General features: G+C 38.0%; 1 protein-coding gene across 1 annotated transcript in view; it reads left to right on the top strand.

The window, feature by feature from the left end:
* Window positions 1–4,666: 4,666 nt before the first annotated feature.
* LOC126346176 (prenylcysteine oxidase 1-like) overlaps window positions 4,667–18,814 on the top strand; it is a 90,464-nt gene continuing 76,316 nt past the window's right edge. Inside the window, exons 1-2 of the mRNA XM_050002165.1 lie at window positions 4,667–4,846; window positions 5,784–5,993. Of these exons, the coding sequence (XP_049858122.1) occupies window positions 4,765–4,846; window positions 5,784–5,993 (292 nt within the window). The 5' untranslated portion in view covers window positions 4,667–4,764. The remainder of the gene's footprint in view (window positions 4,847–5,783; window positions 5,994–18,814) is intronic.

An 18,814-nucleotide genomic window follows, 5' to 3' on the forward strand; every position in this document is an offset into this window, starting at 1 on the left:
ACATTTCAATGAAATTGGTTTGTGTACAGGAAAAATGTCAAAAATTTATAATACAGTTACAATGAATTTTACATTAATAAATAATAGCACTACAGTAAATAATAACACTAAAAGGATATTTCTTGGAATATGTAACACACTGTATCCAGCTCAAATTTCCAGTTTATCCTGCATGAATTCATCCCCTGAGTAATAACACTTTAGTGTCAGTACCTCATATAGCTTTATTTTAAGTGAACCTAAATTCATCTGCATGAACTTGTTTCCCTTTAATCTATTACAAATTTTCATTCCCATCTACAGAGGGCCCTGGGTGTACAGTCTGAGGTGGTGGGTGGGAAACATAAAATATGCTTTCTTTCAAGTCTCATGTGAATGGACAAAATGGTTTACCTCAAATAATTCATGTCTGGTGTACAAAAATATAATAATCTCATATAAGTATAAGGATGGCAGAGTTAATATTTTAAGTTTTCTAAATAATGGTCGACATGGTTCTTTGTGATTTGCAGTGCACATATTCCGAATGATTTTTTTCTGTATTTTTAGTATCCGCACTATGTTCGTTGAGTTACCTCAAAAAACAATACCATACCTAATAATGGATTCAAAGTAGCTTGTATATGCTACCTTTCATATGTCCATATCAGCTGCAGTTGATAATATTCGCATTGCAAACGCAAAGTTGCTCTGTTTGTTTGCTAGGTATTCAATGTGTGCCTGTAAGCTCGAATTTTTATGTACATTTAAAGCTAAGAATTTGACTGAGTCAACTTCTTCTATATCTTGATTGTTGTGTACAATCTTAATGTGCTCACATTTTGACTGTCTGGTTTTGACCTGCATTACGTCAGTGTTAGATATGTTTAGATTCAACCCAAGTAGCTGAAACCAAGTTTCTTGGGCACTGAGGGTACTGATTACAGATTTGAGATTTTTTTCTGAATCTTGATCTTCAACTAAGACAGAAGTATCATTTATGAACAGAACTGATGTGTAGCTGATATTTAAAAGTAAGTCATTAACAAAAAAGAGAAATAGGACTGGGCCTAATTTGGAGCATTGTGGAACACCCTGAGATATTTTTTCCCAGTCAGAAAAATAATATTCGCCATTTGAAGAGATGCTATTTCTTTGCTTTCTGTTGCATAAGCAGAATTTATGCCATTGTAAGGCAGTGCCACTAATGATATACTTTTCAAGTTTGTAAACAAGCAATGCATGGTTTACAGAATCAAACACCATTGTGAGGTCGCCGAAAATTCCTGCCACTTTGGACTTGTACAATAGCAAGTTATAAAAATATTTTAGATAGGACTAGAGGAATCGAGATAGGACGATAATTTTCCATGATCCCTCTTGATCCCATCTTGAAGAGTGGTTTGACTTCAGCATATTTCAGTACCTCTGGGAAACAGTCCTCTTCAAAACATTAATGTGTTATTTGAGCAAGTGGGGTTGCAGTTCTATTGTGTATCACTTTAATAACCTTGGTGGGTATTCCATCCCTACCTGCAGATTTTTGTGTCTTAATGTTAGAATGGCATTTCTACATCCTCCACAGAAACTTTTGAGAATTTTGTAAAGTTTTCAGAGTTTTCACCTAGGCCAAAGGGATTAACTTTGTTGTAATAATCTGTTACATCTACATCAGACTGCTACATTTATAAAGAATTCAATAATGTACTCTGGTATTTGAGTTGGATTCATAATAGTGTTTCCTTCAATGTCAATTTTTGAAATTTTTTTGGTTACAGGCTTTAACACCTAACCCAGATATAATGACTGACCACACAGCCTCTGTCATATTTTTTTATTTAAAATTAGCCTGTTACTTGCCAGTTGTTTTCCTGCCCTCACAACTCTTTTAAGTATGATTTTATAGAGGCCAACATATTTAATGAAATCAATATTTTTATTAATATATTTTAGTTCTCTGTGCAGTTGCCTTTTCCTTACACTGGGAATTTTTATGCCCTGGGTAACCCTCTTTACTTTATTTGTTATTTTATAGCTTCAGAGTCTAGGTGGAAATGTTTTATTAAAGACACCAAGAAAACTATTTAAGAATTTCTCCAAGTTTTTGTCACTTGATTTACAATGATCAAAAGGCAATGTTTTCTCTTTTAGCTTTTGAATAAATTTTAGCAAGTTTTCTTTGCTAAAGTTCCTGCTCATATGGGTTCTCATACATGAAATTTTCATGTCTGTCTGTGGCAGCTCAATGAACAATGACCTGAAATACCTATATCTAGACAATATTTGTACACATCTTTATGTACATAATTAGTTAGAACATAGCTAATACATGTCGCTTGTTACCCATTGTCTCTGGTAGATTCAAAGAAATTCAGTTTGAAAACATATTTCTTCACTAAGTCAGTTAATCTTCAAGTGTTGCTACTATCACATGTGATATCAATATTAAAATCAGCAACTATTACTTTTTTCCCCTATGAAGGTCTTCTAGCATAATTTGAAGCTTAGATAAGAATAGTTCTGTTGTTGAGGTCCCTAGAATTCTGTATATTGAGATTATTAAAGCATTTGCTACTGAGTCCACTATTTCTACACAACAGCTCTCAAGCACACATTCTTCATTTAAATCATTAAAACAGTTCTGGTCTCATAATTTTTAACACTATGTAGAACTATACATGAGCATCCACATGAGTTGTTTCTTCTGCAAAAGCTACTTGCTAACCTGAAGTTCCCTATTTTGTTTAGAATTTTAATTGTGTTCTCAGTAATCTAGTGCTCGTTTAAACAAACAACTCTAATATATGCACATTCTGACAGAATGACTTCCAGTTCATCTATTTTGGAGATTTTACTGTTTGAAACGTCAGTGTTTGAACCATGTATATTCAAGTGGATAACATACCTACTTTGACTATTAGTTTTGGACTTTAGCACATTTCTTTCCAGATAATGGTTTGGTTTTGTGTTTCTTAATGTTACACAAGTTTTTTCCCCCCAATCAATACTTATCAGTTTACCTTATTTTTTAGTAGCTGGCAAGTATCAATGAACATCTTACTGAATATTTTGGGCCCAACCTATTCATATGTAGATCATCTTTGGCAAGACACTTTGCACTTGTCGAGGCATGTACACTGAAATTCGTCATTTATAAATTTCAGACACATATTTGCGCGCTTCTCATGTAACCAAAAGTTGCACTTAATGCGCCGAATTCCTTTGACTACACGTTTTTTACACTTTCTGCGCGAAGAACCATTCCATTTCAACTCATTTTGGAGCATCCTATCGGCACAAAATCCTACCGGCGCCATCTTTACACTTACTGTTTTGTTATAAATTGCAATTAGAGATTATATATGAGTTGTACTTGCAGGTTTCTGACTTAAGTTAGTTCTGGAACTGAAGCCAGGTATCAATAATCTTGCCGCCCGCGGTGGTCTCGCGGTTCTAGACGTGCAGTCCGGAACCGTGCGACTGCTACGGTCGCAGGTTCGAATCCTACCTCGAGCATGGATGTGTGTGATGTCCTTAGGTTAGTTAGGTTTAAGTAGTTCTAAGTTCTAGGGGACTAATGATCACAGCAGTTGAGTCCCATAGTGCTCAGAGCCATTTGAACCAATAATCTTGTAGAGGTGTGCGTTTCCATTGCTTCGTCTGCTTGCCTCTGTGACTGCTGATGGTGGTGGAGGCACATGAGATGGCTAAGAGTCTTGCACTGCTGAAGGCTGCGACGAGACTAATACTGACGAAAGGTCTTGAGCCACTGATGGAAGGAGAACAGCAGATGAAGTTACTGACACTGCTGTTGATGAATACAGGGAGCAGTAGTAGTAAGTTTGATCGTTGTGTTTTGAGAGTTCAAGATCACTGATGCTGTACCTAGATTGTTGTAGTATCGTAATACCGTTGATTGATTTGCACAGGTATTGTTGGGTCTACTAAACTTGCCACTGCTGCAAGGGAATTAGAATGTAGTGTACTTTACTTGTTGACATAACAGCTTTTATTATTTTGGCACACATGGCTTCTTTATCCTTGTTTTGAGTTTTGAAGTGCTCTCTTGCAGAGCTGTCAACTAGTATAATAGTGGGATTTAATTTATAAATCTTTTGTAGTTTCCTGTCAGTGTTCTTTATTTCAATATTAACAAACGATTTTTCTATTAAATCATGCCTCGATCGAATGGCCGCAAGAAAGAAGATAATCTGTGGGTTATTTCGAAGTTAATGTTTCAAAATTCTCATTGCAGGCCTGCTTTAGTTGTAGAAAACGTCATTTGAACCGCCTATCACAATACACTTGATTCAAGATTGTAAGTGCTACAACACCGAAAGTATTATTGTGTTGCACACGCGCTATTTAGCTTTGTGAACTCCAGTGCGTTAAATAAAAAACCCTCGTACTTTCCGAAATTGAAAACAAAATATTTGTTACGTGTAGCACCTTAGACGCAGAATAACTTGTTTCGCTGGATCGGCCGACACTTGTGGCGCACTGGTGGTAATTGACGTCAGATCGGTGTTTCTTTAGTTGTAGTTGTTTACTCATATTTCAGTTTTGTCACTAAATTAAAATAATTCCGAATGATAAACAATCGCGGGGCAAAGGAGAAAGCACGCGGGCCGCTTGTGCCCGTGTTTTACCTCCTGCTGCCCCAACTTCATCTATTTCGATGGGTCGATTGCCGTTAGTGACCTCCGCCAAGTCAATTTCGTTTACCTATACCAGGCAGAAGGCACTGTGTGAAGTTTGGAGATAGGTCAGGTGCAGCTGTTAATAATGAGAGCGATGCAGGTGTTTCTTATATTTCTGCTGAGCTTTTGCTTGCAACTGGGAGTTAATGCTGCAGTACCGAGAATAGGTACGGTTCAGGGAATCGAATGCCGATTTTCCGTAAGGTGCAATTTGAAACTATGTACTGTATGCTAGTATGCCGGTAAAACGAATAGATAAATACAGCTGAAGTTTACAACTGCAACCGAATCTCATTAAGCCTTCGTCAGCTTTCTCCTGTAGTACCCACAGTGCTTTAAGCGACATGTTAGTAAGGCGTTCTGCAGATACCGGCACCCCTAAAAGTAAAATTGTCGGAGCCGAATGGTAGAGAAACGAGTATTAAGTTCCTAACCCGTGTCGTCATTCGTTGGACACTCGGGCCGTAGTTGACAAGAGAATATACTGTATTAGTCGGTATTAAAGTTTAGAAACGTGAGGACAAATGCACAGTGTGTAAAAAAAAAAATAGAAAAATACATTTACCACCTGTGGATTTTCGTATAAGTTCTGTTCCACGTAACTGGTGAACTGCCTTTGCTTTATATGTGTTAAAGCTTGATATGAAATGCATGGAACATCGTTTTACCAGATACTACAGACAGTCCAAGCCTTTTGCTTTTGTCCCTTTCGTAAGAATTTTCTCCACCATTTTGCATCACGCAAGAAACAATAAATTCACAAGCCTCTGGTCATTTATTTTCACTCTGCAGTACGCACATCCACAATCCATATTCAATTTCTAAAAGTTTGAATGCTTAGGTGTTTGTTACACATTGCTTGTACTTGAATTACAATAATCCATGTTAATTTACAGATATGAATCATTTGGGTTTTAGTCTGTTGGAGGGGAGGGGGTCAACTGTCGCTTAGTTTTAAAGCACTTAAATAACAAGGTCCAGGATGTATTGTCCTGCCAAAACAAATCAAAAATTCTAACAAAATTTGTCCTTTTTTGTCACTATTAATCTGTTGTCAGTCTGATGATTAAAGAATATGAACTAAAGCACATCACTCACTTGCAGGAGTTATTGGTGGAGGTATTGGTGGAACAGGAGCAGCATATTTCTTAAGAAAACTCTTTGGACCAAAAGGAATTAAAATAGACGTTTATGAACAAGGAGCTATTGGAGGCAGATTGGCAACTGTAAATGTTGATGGTTTTGAGTATGAAACTGGAGGATCTGTAATACACCCAAAGAACCATTATGTTGTGGGGATAATGAAAGAGTTAGGTTTGTATCTGCATTATTATCAGTACATACTGTGAGCAACCATAAATACTTTAATTACTGAGATACCATTATGAATGAGTTTGTTAAATAAAGCTAAAGCCTTACTTGTTAGTTTGCAGCACTAGTTGATGTAGTACATATTTTTAAGTTAGATAAGTGTATGGTGTGCTTGTCACTGGCCAAGGTCAGATCTGATGGTGAAACTGGTATTTTTGCAATACATTGTTCAACTCTGAATGCTGACATAGATAAATGGTATAGGTAACTAGTTCCACTAATAATGGGTACTTCTGTTGCTGCTCTCCCTCCCTCCCTCCATTTTCCTATATGCACTGTATGTGGGAACGACAAGTCAGAACATCTTTTTTCCAGTTTCCCTATTATGGTCATTTTGTGAGATGTGTATGGGAGGAATTAAAATGTTGCCCGATACTTCATGAATGTATGCTCTCATAATTTTAGCAGTAAACCTTTCTGTGATAAAATATATCTGTTGTAGCCTTTAGCATTGAAGTATCATGAGTATCTCTGCAATTCTCTCACACTTACTAAACAAACCTGTGACGAAACAGTAAGCAAGATGGCACACTGATCAGACGCCAATTCAAATTCCTGTAGACTGCAATTTAATTTCCCATCAAGGTTCAGGTTGTCTACGGTTTCATTAAATCGCTAATGACAGTTGCCTTTGGAAACAGTATGGCTAATTTCCTTATCCAAAGCTAGCCTGTGCTCTGCCTCTAATGACCTGATTGTCAATGGCAATTGAAACACTAATCTCAACTCCTTCCTTTTCTTCTCTCTCTAAGATTTTGAGTTTGTCTGGACTAAATCTACGCAAGCTGTCCCTGGGGAATAAGGCATTACTACTCCACAAGCCTCTCAGGATTTTTGAGCGTACAAGCCTCAAGCCGTTGTAGTACTTCTTCCTTTCCTGTGCTACCATTTTACTCGAACTTTATCTTTGTTCTGACGTAATCTCTAGGTCCCATTCTCTTTTTGCTTATAGGAGATCAATTCTGGCTTCTCTCTCATCGTTCCCTCACATTACACCATGTAATTCAGTTTGAGCTCCACCTCTTCAAAATTGTTTTACAGGTTGTGTAGGCTGTATGGGGAATCTTGCTCAGTACGTAGTATGGTATGGAGGTAGGGGGGATCGTCATCAGACGCTTAAACGGTCGCAGCCCTCCTGTACAAGCAGGAATTACGCTATTAATGCCCAAGCTGTCATCTCCCCTCACATGCCAAAGAGTAGGTGTTTGTCCATATGGAAGCACCGACCCTCTATGCAGTGACCATCATGCCAGGTGGCCTTTGCTCTGACTGGGTGGGAAGAGACCTCATTTGGAGTAAGTGGCATCATGGCAGATAATTGGTGTTATGAAACAACCAAAGTTATCAGCTAGTGCATGCAAGATCCTTGCATTGTTGTCAGACCGACCGCAGTTCATCGCCAGTTTTTATGACTCGAGGAATTTGCCATTCTTGGCTGTGCCATGGGAGAAAAACAAAATCAAGTGACTTGCACACAGTAATTGCCGTAATTGGTCTTTGTGCCCAAAGAGATGAAGGGTTCTCTCTTAGGTGTGTTTTTTTTTTTTTTTTTTTTTTTTTTAGGAAAATACTCAAAATGTATTTGACAAACACTCTTTCCTTAAAATTATGAGGCAGTTCCATCTTAATTCGGCATATCGTACCCAGTCCTAGGTGCTTCTCGTCAACAACTTGGCAATGCACCTTTTACCATCACACCCTATATGGTACATGGATTAATTTTCTTCTGGGGCCTTACACTAAAAATAATAATAATAATAATAAGTACCCGAACATTTATATAGCAGAGAGATCTACATCATAGGTTATATGTAACAAGGCCTGCTGGAAAACAATGTAGAGATTAGCAGTTTCATCCTTTCTTTATTTCACTTCCAGAAAAGGCTGAAATCATCTGTGATGTGAACCCATGTTTCCCACCCACAATGTGGTGTTTTAAATGCCAGTGCTTCAGGCATATGCCTTCCTGGCATACACACTACACTGTCAATTGCGGAAACGAAATGACCATCCTCAGCTACCCAGAACGTGTTCTAACCTCCATTTTCTCTGTGAAAGTACTTATCATTACCAGATATAAAGTTTTACGTACTCGTATGTCCTTTGCCAGTTGTCTTGATCTTGTCTCTTTGACACTATTTTAACTGCTTTTAGATGTAACTGTCAGTATCAATGAAATCCTCAACTGCAATCTTATTCAGATGTTACTTTATTTTATTTTGGAGCCTACCAGTTTCAGCATTTCACTATGCCATCTTCATGCCCCATATGCATTTCTCCAAATAAACGATAATGTTGTATAGCTCAACTAATTTCTGGATGATGTCAAATTAAACACCTTTCAACCATCTATTGTCAACTTTATTTTATTGGGTTAGTGGGAAACCAGTTTCACCGTTTCACCATGCTATCTTGGTACTATTTGCAATGTTCAGGCCCCTGAACTGAGTGACATGTAGGAATAATCCACCTTGCTTGTGATTAAAAACAATGGCCAGAAACACTGGTAGTAGTAGATATTTGTTACAGTGACCACTTCAACCATCACCTGCCTCAAAGTCAGCAGCTGAGGGTTGAAGTGGTCACTGTAACAAATATCTGCTACTACCAGTGTTTCTGGCCCCTATTTTGATCACAAATGAGGTAGAATATTCCTACACATTGGTCAGAGGCCTGAAGATGGCATAGTGAAATGCTGAAACAGGTTGCCCAGTCAAATAAGGCTGACAACTGACGGCTGAAAGGTTTTTAATTTGACATCCTCTGTTGAACAGCTGAGTCCCGCAACCATTGCTAAAAAGACTTGCTATCAAGTCTTCAAATGAAGGACCAGTGAAACGTTTGAATTCATGACATCCAGGGATTTGTGACACTATATGACATTATTGTTTTTTTTGGAGAGATACGTATGGGGCCTGAAGACGGCATAGTGAAATGCTGAAACTGGTAGCTTCCAAAATAAAATAACACCTTAGTAACACGGCTTTTGGAGAATTTCATTGATATTGACAATTACTTAAGCAGCCAATGTCTCCTGTCCATGATGGATCTAAGATGTTGTGTTTTCTGCCTTACCTATTTTCATTTGTAGAGGTAAATCTCCGATGGATAGTGTTCTTTCTCTTTTTAACACTGTGACTGCGGTGGGTTGTGGGCGAGATGACTCTGGGAAGGATGGCCTCCAACATATGCAGAACCACAGGAGAACACTCACCTGGCTCCATCCACATACCTGACAGCCTGATTATTTCTCTGACTTTTTGTTGTTATTTTCTGTCAGACTAATGTCAATTACATTTTTAACCTTGTCACTCCCTCTGGCATAAGATGTTCTGTACTCTCTAACTGCCTTTCTCATAACTAGATTGACAGAAATTGGATGTTGATGAGGTTTCTCCTGCCATAGAAGCCCTGGTAGGCTTGTCGTATTCTCTAACTGATGGAATAGCTCAACCCATAACATTTTGCTTCTCCCTCAATTATTTTTCAGTCCTGGCATCAATTTTGCATGCAATACCTTGATTTTAGCACTGCTACATGCTTTCATCATTCAGTTAAATATCTGGCAGATGTCACTAACTCCAGATGAACCTCATGTTAACCAAGGGTCTGATGAGCTTGCTGTTTAGACCCCCAACCAGCCCATGTGGTGTTGATCAATCTGTGGTGTGAGTGTGAGTAGTTGGAGAGGGGGTGGGGCTCAGCATTCCTAGGAATTTTCAGCACCTTAGACGTCAAAAATTAAGATGGAGTGTATGATATTTGTGAAAGCATGTCAGAAAAGTATGTATAAACTAAAATTTATAACAAGTTTTTGTTACCAGTTTTCATGTATTGCAGTGAGACTTTGATCTTTTATTTGAATGCAATTTAAGTTTGAACAGCAAGAAATGTAGATATTCATGTTGATATTGGTAGAGATGTGTGTGTGGGGGGTCACTTCAGAAACTCCCCGATGAAATAAAAACACCGAGGCAAAAGAAATAAACCTTCCAGAAATCAGCCGTGGCAGAAATAACACTTTGATATCATTAGAAATCAATTTTAGTCTTTATGCCTACTTCTCCACAATGTCATCCCACAGTGAACCTTTTAGTACAGTTCTGAACAGAATGCATTTATTCTGGTAGACAGTATTTACACCACTGACATTGGTTTAAAAAGCTGAAACGCTGTTGGGAGTCTAATAATTATGTTGGTAAAATGAACTAAGCTTCTGTTCCAAGCAGACTATTAAAATTCTGATTCATATTAGGACAACTTTTGGTCTATCTATTGTTGTAATCGATCAGTGATGCCTATGAGAAGCAGATGTAGACATGTAACCCCTATTGTCAGACCCCTTTCACTTCTGTATTTTCTCGGAAATATTCGGATACAGTTTGTTTCATGCTCCAAAGATCATTTACATGAATAATGATGATGAAATGGAACAGGGTCCTTTTAGATTCAGATAACAAATTAATGTGGAATTATAGCTGAATGCTACTTTTTTAAAATATACAGATTTGAGTTAGTAATTCTTACCTGCTACCTTTACACATTACAGTAACAGGAATTATTCTTCAGTATATGAGTAGTAGACCAGGAGACACATTTTCAGTTTGTTTTCAAATTTTACTTCACTGTAAGTCAGACATAATATGTCATTGAGTAAATGATCCAAATTTTGGGTGCAAAATTGTGCACCCCTTATGTGGATTAATGAATTTTTTGTTTTTCCCCCTCTCCTCCTGGTATTGGAATTATATAAATTCTTGTTCGTTTTGAACTGTAATGAAACAATAACTATACTGTGAAGCAGTAGTCAAAATATCTGATCTCTTAAACAGATGTCTGCAAAACTGTGAGTGAGTGCCACTTGTTATTCTTACAGCACCTTATAGAGAAATGAAGACTTTGTTAAAGATGAGTTAACCCAGAATATTATTCTATAAGATATTATTGAATGAAAATGTGCAAAATACATCAGCTTACTGGCTTGTCTTTCCAAGATTTGCAATGATTGCAAGTGCAAATGGAGCTGAACTAAGTGTTTTTTCCACTTTAAACTCTTCATCAGTATGGACACGGAAAAATTTATGTATTATTTCTTGACACTAATCATCAGTGCAGCACCACTAAACGTATAGAACTGAATATGCTGTTGCCTATTTGAAACTGAGAGACCACTTGCAGAGAACCAGTTGATGATGCTTTTAAGGACAGTGGTTATCATTTCTTTAGTTACTCTATGTATCCAGAATGAGATTTTCACTCTGCAGTGGAGTGTGCGCTGATATGAAACTTCCTGGCAGATTAAAACTGTGTGCCCGACCGAGACTTGAACTCGGGACCTTTGCCTTTCGCGGGCAAGTGCTCTACCATTTGAGCCCGCGAAAGGCAAAGGTCCCGAGTTCAAGTCTCGGTCGGGCACACAGTTTTAATCTGCCAGAAAGTTTCATATTAGAGCACACTCCACTGCAGAGTGAAAATCTCCTTCTGGAAACATCCCCCAGGCTGTGGCTAAGCCATGTCTCCGCAGTATCCTTTCTTTCAGGAGTGCTATTTCTGCAAGGTTCGCAGGAGAACTTCTGTAAAGTTTGGAAGGTAGGAGACGAGATACTGGCAGAAGTAAAGCTGTGTGTACTGGGCGCGAGTTGTGCTTCGGTAGCTCAGATGGTAGAGCACTTGCCCGCGAAAGGCAAAGGTCCCGAGTTCGAGTCTCGGTCGGGCACACAGTTTTAATATGCCAGGAAGTTTCATACTCTATGTATGCTTGGATTGATTACAATACTAGTGTCATATGCAATAAGAAATGATTCTGTTTCTTGTATATTAGACGGAAGATCGTTTAAGTGTGCTAGGAACAATAGCAGACCTAGGATTGAACCTTGGGGAACCCCATATGTGATTTGTCACTAGTCAGGAGGACCTTCCCTGATTATGTTGGTTGAATTACTAAGTACAACTTTCTGCATTCTGTTGGTTAGATATGTCACCATCCATTGATTGGCTACTCCATCAGTTGCATGAAATATCAATTTATCTATGAGAATATTGTGCAATACTCAGTCAAATGCCTTAGATAGGTCACAGAAAATAGCTGTTGGTGCTATTTTGTTATTTAATACTTGTAAAATTTGGTGAGTGAATGTGTGTAAAAAAACTGCATTCCCAGTTGAGCAAAACTGTTTATTATTGAGGGTCTATCTGGGACCCTTAAACATTACAGCAGTAATGGGATAGCAGAAAATAGCATGTCAAATTGTCTATCTGCTCCACTGATATAAATTTGCAACAGTGAACACAAAATATTTATTCCTCCAAGGTTCAGTGTTGTGTTGTATTTTTATTGATCGTGTTTACGAACACAGTTTATGCATAAGACATTGGACAATTCAATTTATGTGGATGTAGGTGAAAGTGATATCTATGCATATGTATTAAAAAAAACTACAAATAATGCACCTTGTACATTTAAATACTTATATAGTACAATTCATACATTTAAATATTCTTCATTGGAGTAAAAGCAGCTATGTTGTAAATATGACTTTAAAGATTTTTCAACGATTTTGACCTCTGTGTTTGCATTTATGCTTTCAGGAAGTTGGTTGTGTTATTTAACTCTCATGTGAAAAGTATTGTTTTGGCGCAGGACTGTGTTGATTTGGGTCATATTCTAACTACTTTGTAATCAGATGACTGAACTTTGATTTCAATCCCTCATTGCTGCAGTTAACATTTTTGTAGCCTGAAATCTTTTCCTGTGACTGCTCTCAACAGAAACTGTTCTAGAACTGAGCACACAACCAACTCATAACAACTGACTTATGTGGTAACTGTCACACAGTTGTAAGGAATGTTACAATAACTGAGAAATAATTTAACCTTATTGGAAAGATAGTTTTGACAAAATTGCTATTAAAATTGTAGAGATTTATGAAAGTTGCCCAAGACATAAATTACAGTGTGTTATGCATCATCTCGTGCTGCACTTATATTTCAGAATATTTTATGAGCTTTGTGAGAAATTATACTACATTACCTTTTTTTTATAGTGGTTTTGACTAATATGCACATTACTTCCAAATTACAGTAGGCAGTTTGCTTCTAATGTTACTTCAATATCTGCATGTAAATTGTTGACCTAGTGTATAAAGACATTAAGGCTGAGTACCTTGACAATAATGCCATAATGTTTTTATCCTTTACTAATTTGTTTAGTGATATTGTGGATCTGGCTGAAAGTTACATAAATATAAAATATAAATTAAATACATAGTTCATACAACAAGAATCTATAAAAGTATACAAATTAATCATTGCACCTTGCGTGTGACTAAAATACTCTATTGTGGTTTCTGTTATTGAAACTGACTTGGACTTAGTTAATTTGGTAAATGTTATATCACTCTCAGATTCAGATTTTTTCTTTGTCATTGACTACCTGCAGTAGAATAGGCATTCTTAGTGATAGCAACTTATAGTTGTGATCGAAGTATTAAAATTAGTGTTCATATGTACAAATTAAGTTTCTTATATACAGTTATAATTTTATATAAATGTTAGCATCGGCTATATCATAAAATGCTTTCATATCGCAGCATGGACTTTAGGTAGACAGTCATAAAATTACAATTTGAATTTTTTGTTGTTGTAAATAACAAGGACTGAGCAGTGAGAAGAAACTTATTAAAAATTTTGGTAGCTTCACTTTATGCAAATTTCATGTTATTCCTAGCATGTGCCTTGGGATGTTAATGTTTGCCTCATTTCTAGTATTATATTTATAATTATTTCTCTGATGACACATTCTTTAATGTCGTTCAGGAAAGAGTGCAGACTCATAGATATATAGATTTACCACTGACAGTATCCTAAGCCACTGGCGACAGGAAGGTCATCCGGCCACCCCTTAAATTAACCATGCCAAATCTGACCTTAACCATGCCGACCCTGTGAAAATGTTGAGCAAAGGCACAAGAAAAAGCCTGGTGAAAAGAGGGTGACAGTGCTATTTAGGACCAGCCTTGTATATTACATGTCAATATTTGTTTAGGCTTTTAAAATGTTACTGGTATGAAGAGAATGTCCCCATATGAGTAGGCTATATGATATATGTGACTGAAAGGGTGTGAAATATGTCATACAGAGATAATTATTGCTGACCATAACTTACAGTTTTCACATTAGGTGGGATACTTATGAGGCTTTTTACACACTTGGGTGATACGCTCTTCCCAACTGAGTTTGGCAACAATATGCATTTGTAAGAGTTTGACACATTTATTATCTACATTTGTAGACAGTCCTAACATAATCTTTTGGGTTTTATCTGGATTACAAAAAAGTTAACTAGCTGCAGGCCAATTGAATGCAGAGTCAAGAGTTTCGTGCATAATCTTATCAAGAATTGGAAGCCGTGATGTGAAGTAAGTGAGGTTGTATCATCAGCATAGCAGATAGTTATACACAGTGGAGCACGTCAGTGACAGCCACAATGAAAAAGAAGGGGACCAAGGACAGAGACCTGTGGAGCACCTGTACCAGTTTCTACTAAGGGTGTGTGTCTATTTCTAATTGAGACAAACTGTCTCCTGTTGTTCAGGTAGGAAGCAGTTAGTACTAATATAGGTTTTTCTTCACCATAATACTCCAATTTTGTTATAAAAATGTTAAAAATGTACGAAGTGACATGCTTTAGTTCGATCAGATAATACAAGTAAGCTATTAACGTCTGATTGACAATTTGCAGTACAGCTGCAAATAGATTGTAGTAAAGGAGGTCCTGCTTTTCAAAGTAATTGCTTAGTTGAATGCAAACAAGTGATTCAAATATTTTTTGAGAATATTGGTGCAATAGAAAGTGGTTGGTAGTTCTGGGGTAGTTGTTTTTCACCATTTTTGAATTTTAGGGATAAATTTTGAGATTTTGAGTGAATTCGGAAAAACCCAATACTCTAAACATTCATTAAAAATCAAACTCAGTCGCTTACTTGTAATCTGAACTATTCATTTAACAACATAATCAGACATTAAGTAGCAATCCATACTTGCGGAAGTAGATAATTTGGTAACAGTTTTACAGGTGTCATTGGGCATGATTTTACCCCAATGAAACAAAGGCCCTTCAAGAAAGATCCCTTGCAAATGTGTTTGTGGCCTTAATTTTGTTTCCAAATTCTCTGACTGATGTGACAAAGTAGTCATTCAATTCTTCTGGACCTAGCAGAGTTTGCCATACCTGTGTGGAACAATTATTTTGTATAATAACTTCCCAAGCTACCTTACACGTGTTTGGAACAACTTCTATGTTCCTTTCACTTGCTGCTTTTTTGCCATGTATGAGCTTAGCTTTGTAATACCTTTTTATTACTTAGGTCAGCATTGTAATCTAAATCCTTCTGTTGAGCCCCTTGATTATCTCTACTTTTATACAGGATGAGTCATAAATAAGGAAAAATATGTCGAGGACCGCATGCTGCTATGCGTAACACGTGACGCACCACTGTTAATTTCGTTCTCCGCGGTGAACTGTGTACTTAAAACAAAAACATCTGTTAACCATTGAACAAGACACCGACGAGCCTTACGATCACGACACGTCATTAACCCGTAGATACAACACATGACACACCAATGAGCTGACGTGTATCTGCCAGTGTTTGAAAGATATGAGAAAGAAAAAAATCTCAGCGTAATATATGTGAATATATATCGGAACTTGCGAATCACATGTTGCCGGCGGTAATGGGATGTACAGTCCCATGTTAGGGAAGCGGAAAGAGTGGTCAGCGGCAGAAGTAAGACTGCAGCATGCGTGACGTGTTTACAACACCTCTGCACTGCTCACTCTGCCCAATACTCACTGTGTCGACAGCTGCTAATGGCTGCATCACAGTGTTACTACAAATGAGGAATACGCTGACATCCACCTCACCTACAGGCTTCCTGATGGAAGAACTGACATTGCAAGGCAACTGTATCATGAGAGGTTTTCTAGCCGGTGCCTTCCATCTGCAAAAATGTTTTACTCTGTGGACAGGCACTTGGGGAAGTATGGTGCATGTGTAGCACCTCCAGGATTTAGTGGTCATGGCTGACCATCGGCATGATGAAGAAAGAGTATTACAAACTGTTGTGGAGGACAGAACAGTAAGCACCAGGTCTCTCATCACTGTTGTCAGAATGTCACAATCTACTGTCATGCGAGTACTCCATAGAAACCATTACCATCCCTTTCGCATGCAGGAGGTACAGGTGTTACTACCAAAGGAAGTCCATGCAAAGTCCAAGAGATGGCACCACCGGCACATATCAAGGTCGTGTTTAGTTAGTAGCATCTTTGGATAGAATGCACACCAAGTTTTAGCCATATTGGTCTATTTCTTTGTGTTTGGCATTTGTTTGAAACAAGGAAGTAGAGTAATTGTCAAAAAATGGACATAAAAGAATTTCGTGTGGTGATTAAACATTACTTTATGAAAGGCAAAATGCCTCAGGAGACTAAAGAGCAGCTTGATGAACATTACAGTGACTCTGCACCTTTGATTAGAACAGTTTATAAGTGGTTTCAAAATTTTCGGAGTGGCCATATGGACACAAGTGATGCTGAACATTCTGGAAGCCCTGTGGAGGTTACGACTCCAGAAATCATTGATAAAAATCCATTATATTGTGATGGATGACCGAAGAGTTAAGATGCATGAGATTGCTAGTGCTGTGGGCATCTTGAATGAATGGGTACATCATATTTTGCACAAACATTTGGACATGAGAAAGCTATCCACAAGATGGGTTCCGCGATTGCTCACACTTGACCAAAAATGGAATCGTGTTAAGTGTTGCAACGATGGCTTGCAGCTGTTCAGGAAGAAACCGCAGGACTTGAAGCATCATTTTGTCACTGTGGATGAAACATGGATACATTTCTATACTCCCGAGACCAAAGAACAATCTAAACAATGGGTTACCAAGAGAGAATCTGCAGCAAAAAAGGCGAAGACGATTCCTTCGGCTGGAAAGGTTATGGCGACTGTCTTTTTTAATTCTCAAGGTATAATCCTCATCAAATATCTGGAAAAGGGTAAAATTATTATAGGTGCATATTATTCATCACTATTGGACCGTTTGAAAACCGAGCTACAAGAAAAGCGCCAGTGATTGTACCACAAAAAAGTCCTTTTCCATTACAACAATGCACCAGCACACACCTCAGCAGTTGTGGTCACAAAATTAATGGAAATAGGATTCCAACTCGTTTCACATCCGCCTATTCTCCAGACTTGGCTCCCTCGGACTACTATTTATTCCCCGGTTTGAAGAAATGGCTGGTGGGACAAAGATTTTATTCAAACGAGTAGGTAATTGAAGCAACTAATAGCTATTTTGCAGACTTGGACAATTCCTATTATTCGGAAGGGATCAACAAATTAGAACAGCACTGGACAAAGTGTATAAGTCTAAAAGGAGACTACATCAAAAAATAAAAAAGGTTTACCCCAAACACACAAGTAATTTTTATTTTGCATGGACTTTTCAAACAGCCCTTGTATTTCACGAAGGAGGTATAGTGAATTTGCATAATTGGCACAAGTGGGCAGGAGAAAACCCCCACAGCACAGTGATGTGGGGGTACCAACAACGATGTGGTGCCAAAATCTGGTGTGGTATAGGCTTACAGGAGAGCGGTACCTTCATGTCCTGGATGCTACATTACTGGAAATGTTGGAAGACGTTAGTTTGGCCTTTGGTATGAACCTGTGCCTTCAGCGGCACAGTGTGACGACACCTGGACAATGCCTTCCCTTCAAAATGGATCGGTCATGGAGGCCCTGTATCATGGCCCGCAAGATCGCCAGATCTGAATCCCATTGATTTCTTTTTGTGGGGCCATCTGAAATCTGTGATTTATGAAGAAGAGGTTGTTGATGTCAACACCCTTCAATGCAGAATACAACATGCCTGTGATATTACTCAAAGAGATACAAGAGATACAGACACGTTGGATCATGTTCAGCAATCCTTCATGCGAAGAGTTCAATTTTGCCACACACATCGTGGCCATCATTTCGAACAGTACTTATAAACCACCACTGTAGCATCTGGTCATGTGTTTTTATGTTAGTTTTGATTTTTACAGCTGTATTGTATTTGTTTGTATTAACAGCTACATACCTGTATAGTTGTATTTTGTATTCTGCATCTCTGTACTCGTTTCTTAAAACTAAGTCCAGGACACAAAAACCAAATTATAAAACTTGCATGTACAGTAGTGCAGCCCCTCCTCATATTCCTTTCCCTATGCCAACTAGCCACAACACATAATACTGGCCAGCATAACTGGTATGAGATAGATGTGGGTGCTGTCATTGCTTGCAGTGTCACGCAGGCCATTGCTTGAAACTGCAAGTCTCGCCTTCTCGTGAGCGGATAGACTACATACAACACACGCATGTTATGCACTGTTGCCGATCTGTCCGCTTGGCCAATGTCGACACCCAGTAACACCCAAAAGTCCACTTCATATTTCCAGGTTTTTACCATTCAATTGCACCATAGGAACATGCAGAAAACGAATTTATGTTTGTAGCTCAGCGTGTGACAATTTGCACAACATATTTTTCCTCATTTATGACTCTCTCTGTATACAGGGTGTTACAAAACGGTACAGCCAAACTTTCAGGTAACATTCCTCATACACAAAGGAAAGAAAATATGTTATGTGGACATGTGTCCAGAAACGCTTACTTTCCATGTTAGAGCTCATTTTATTACTT

Source organism: Schistocerca gregaria, chromosome 1 (assembly GCF_023897955.1).
Source record: "Schistocerca gregaria isolate iqSchGreg1 chromosome 1, iqSchGreg1.2, whole genome shotgun sequence".
Taxonomy (NCBI): Eukaryota; Metazoa; Arthropoda; class Insecta; order Orthoptera; family Acrididae; genus Schistocerca; species Schistocerca gregaria.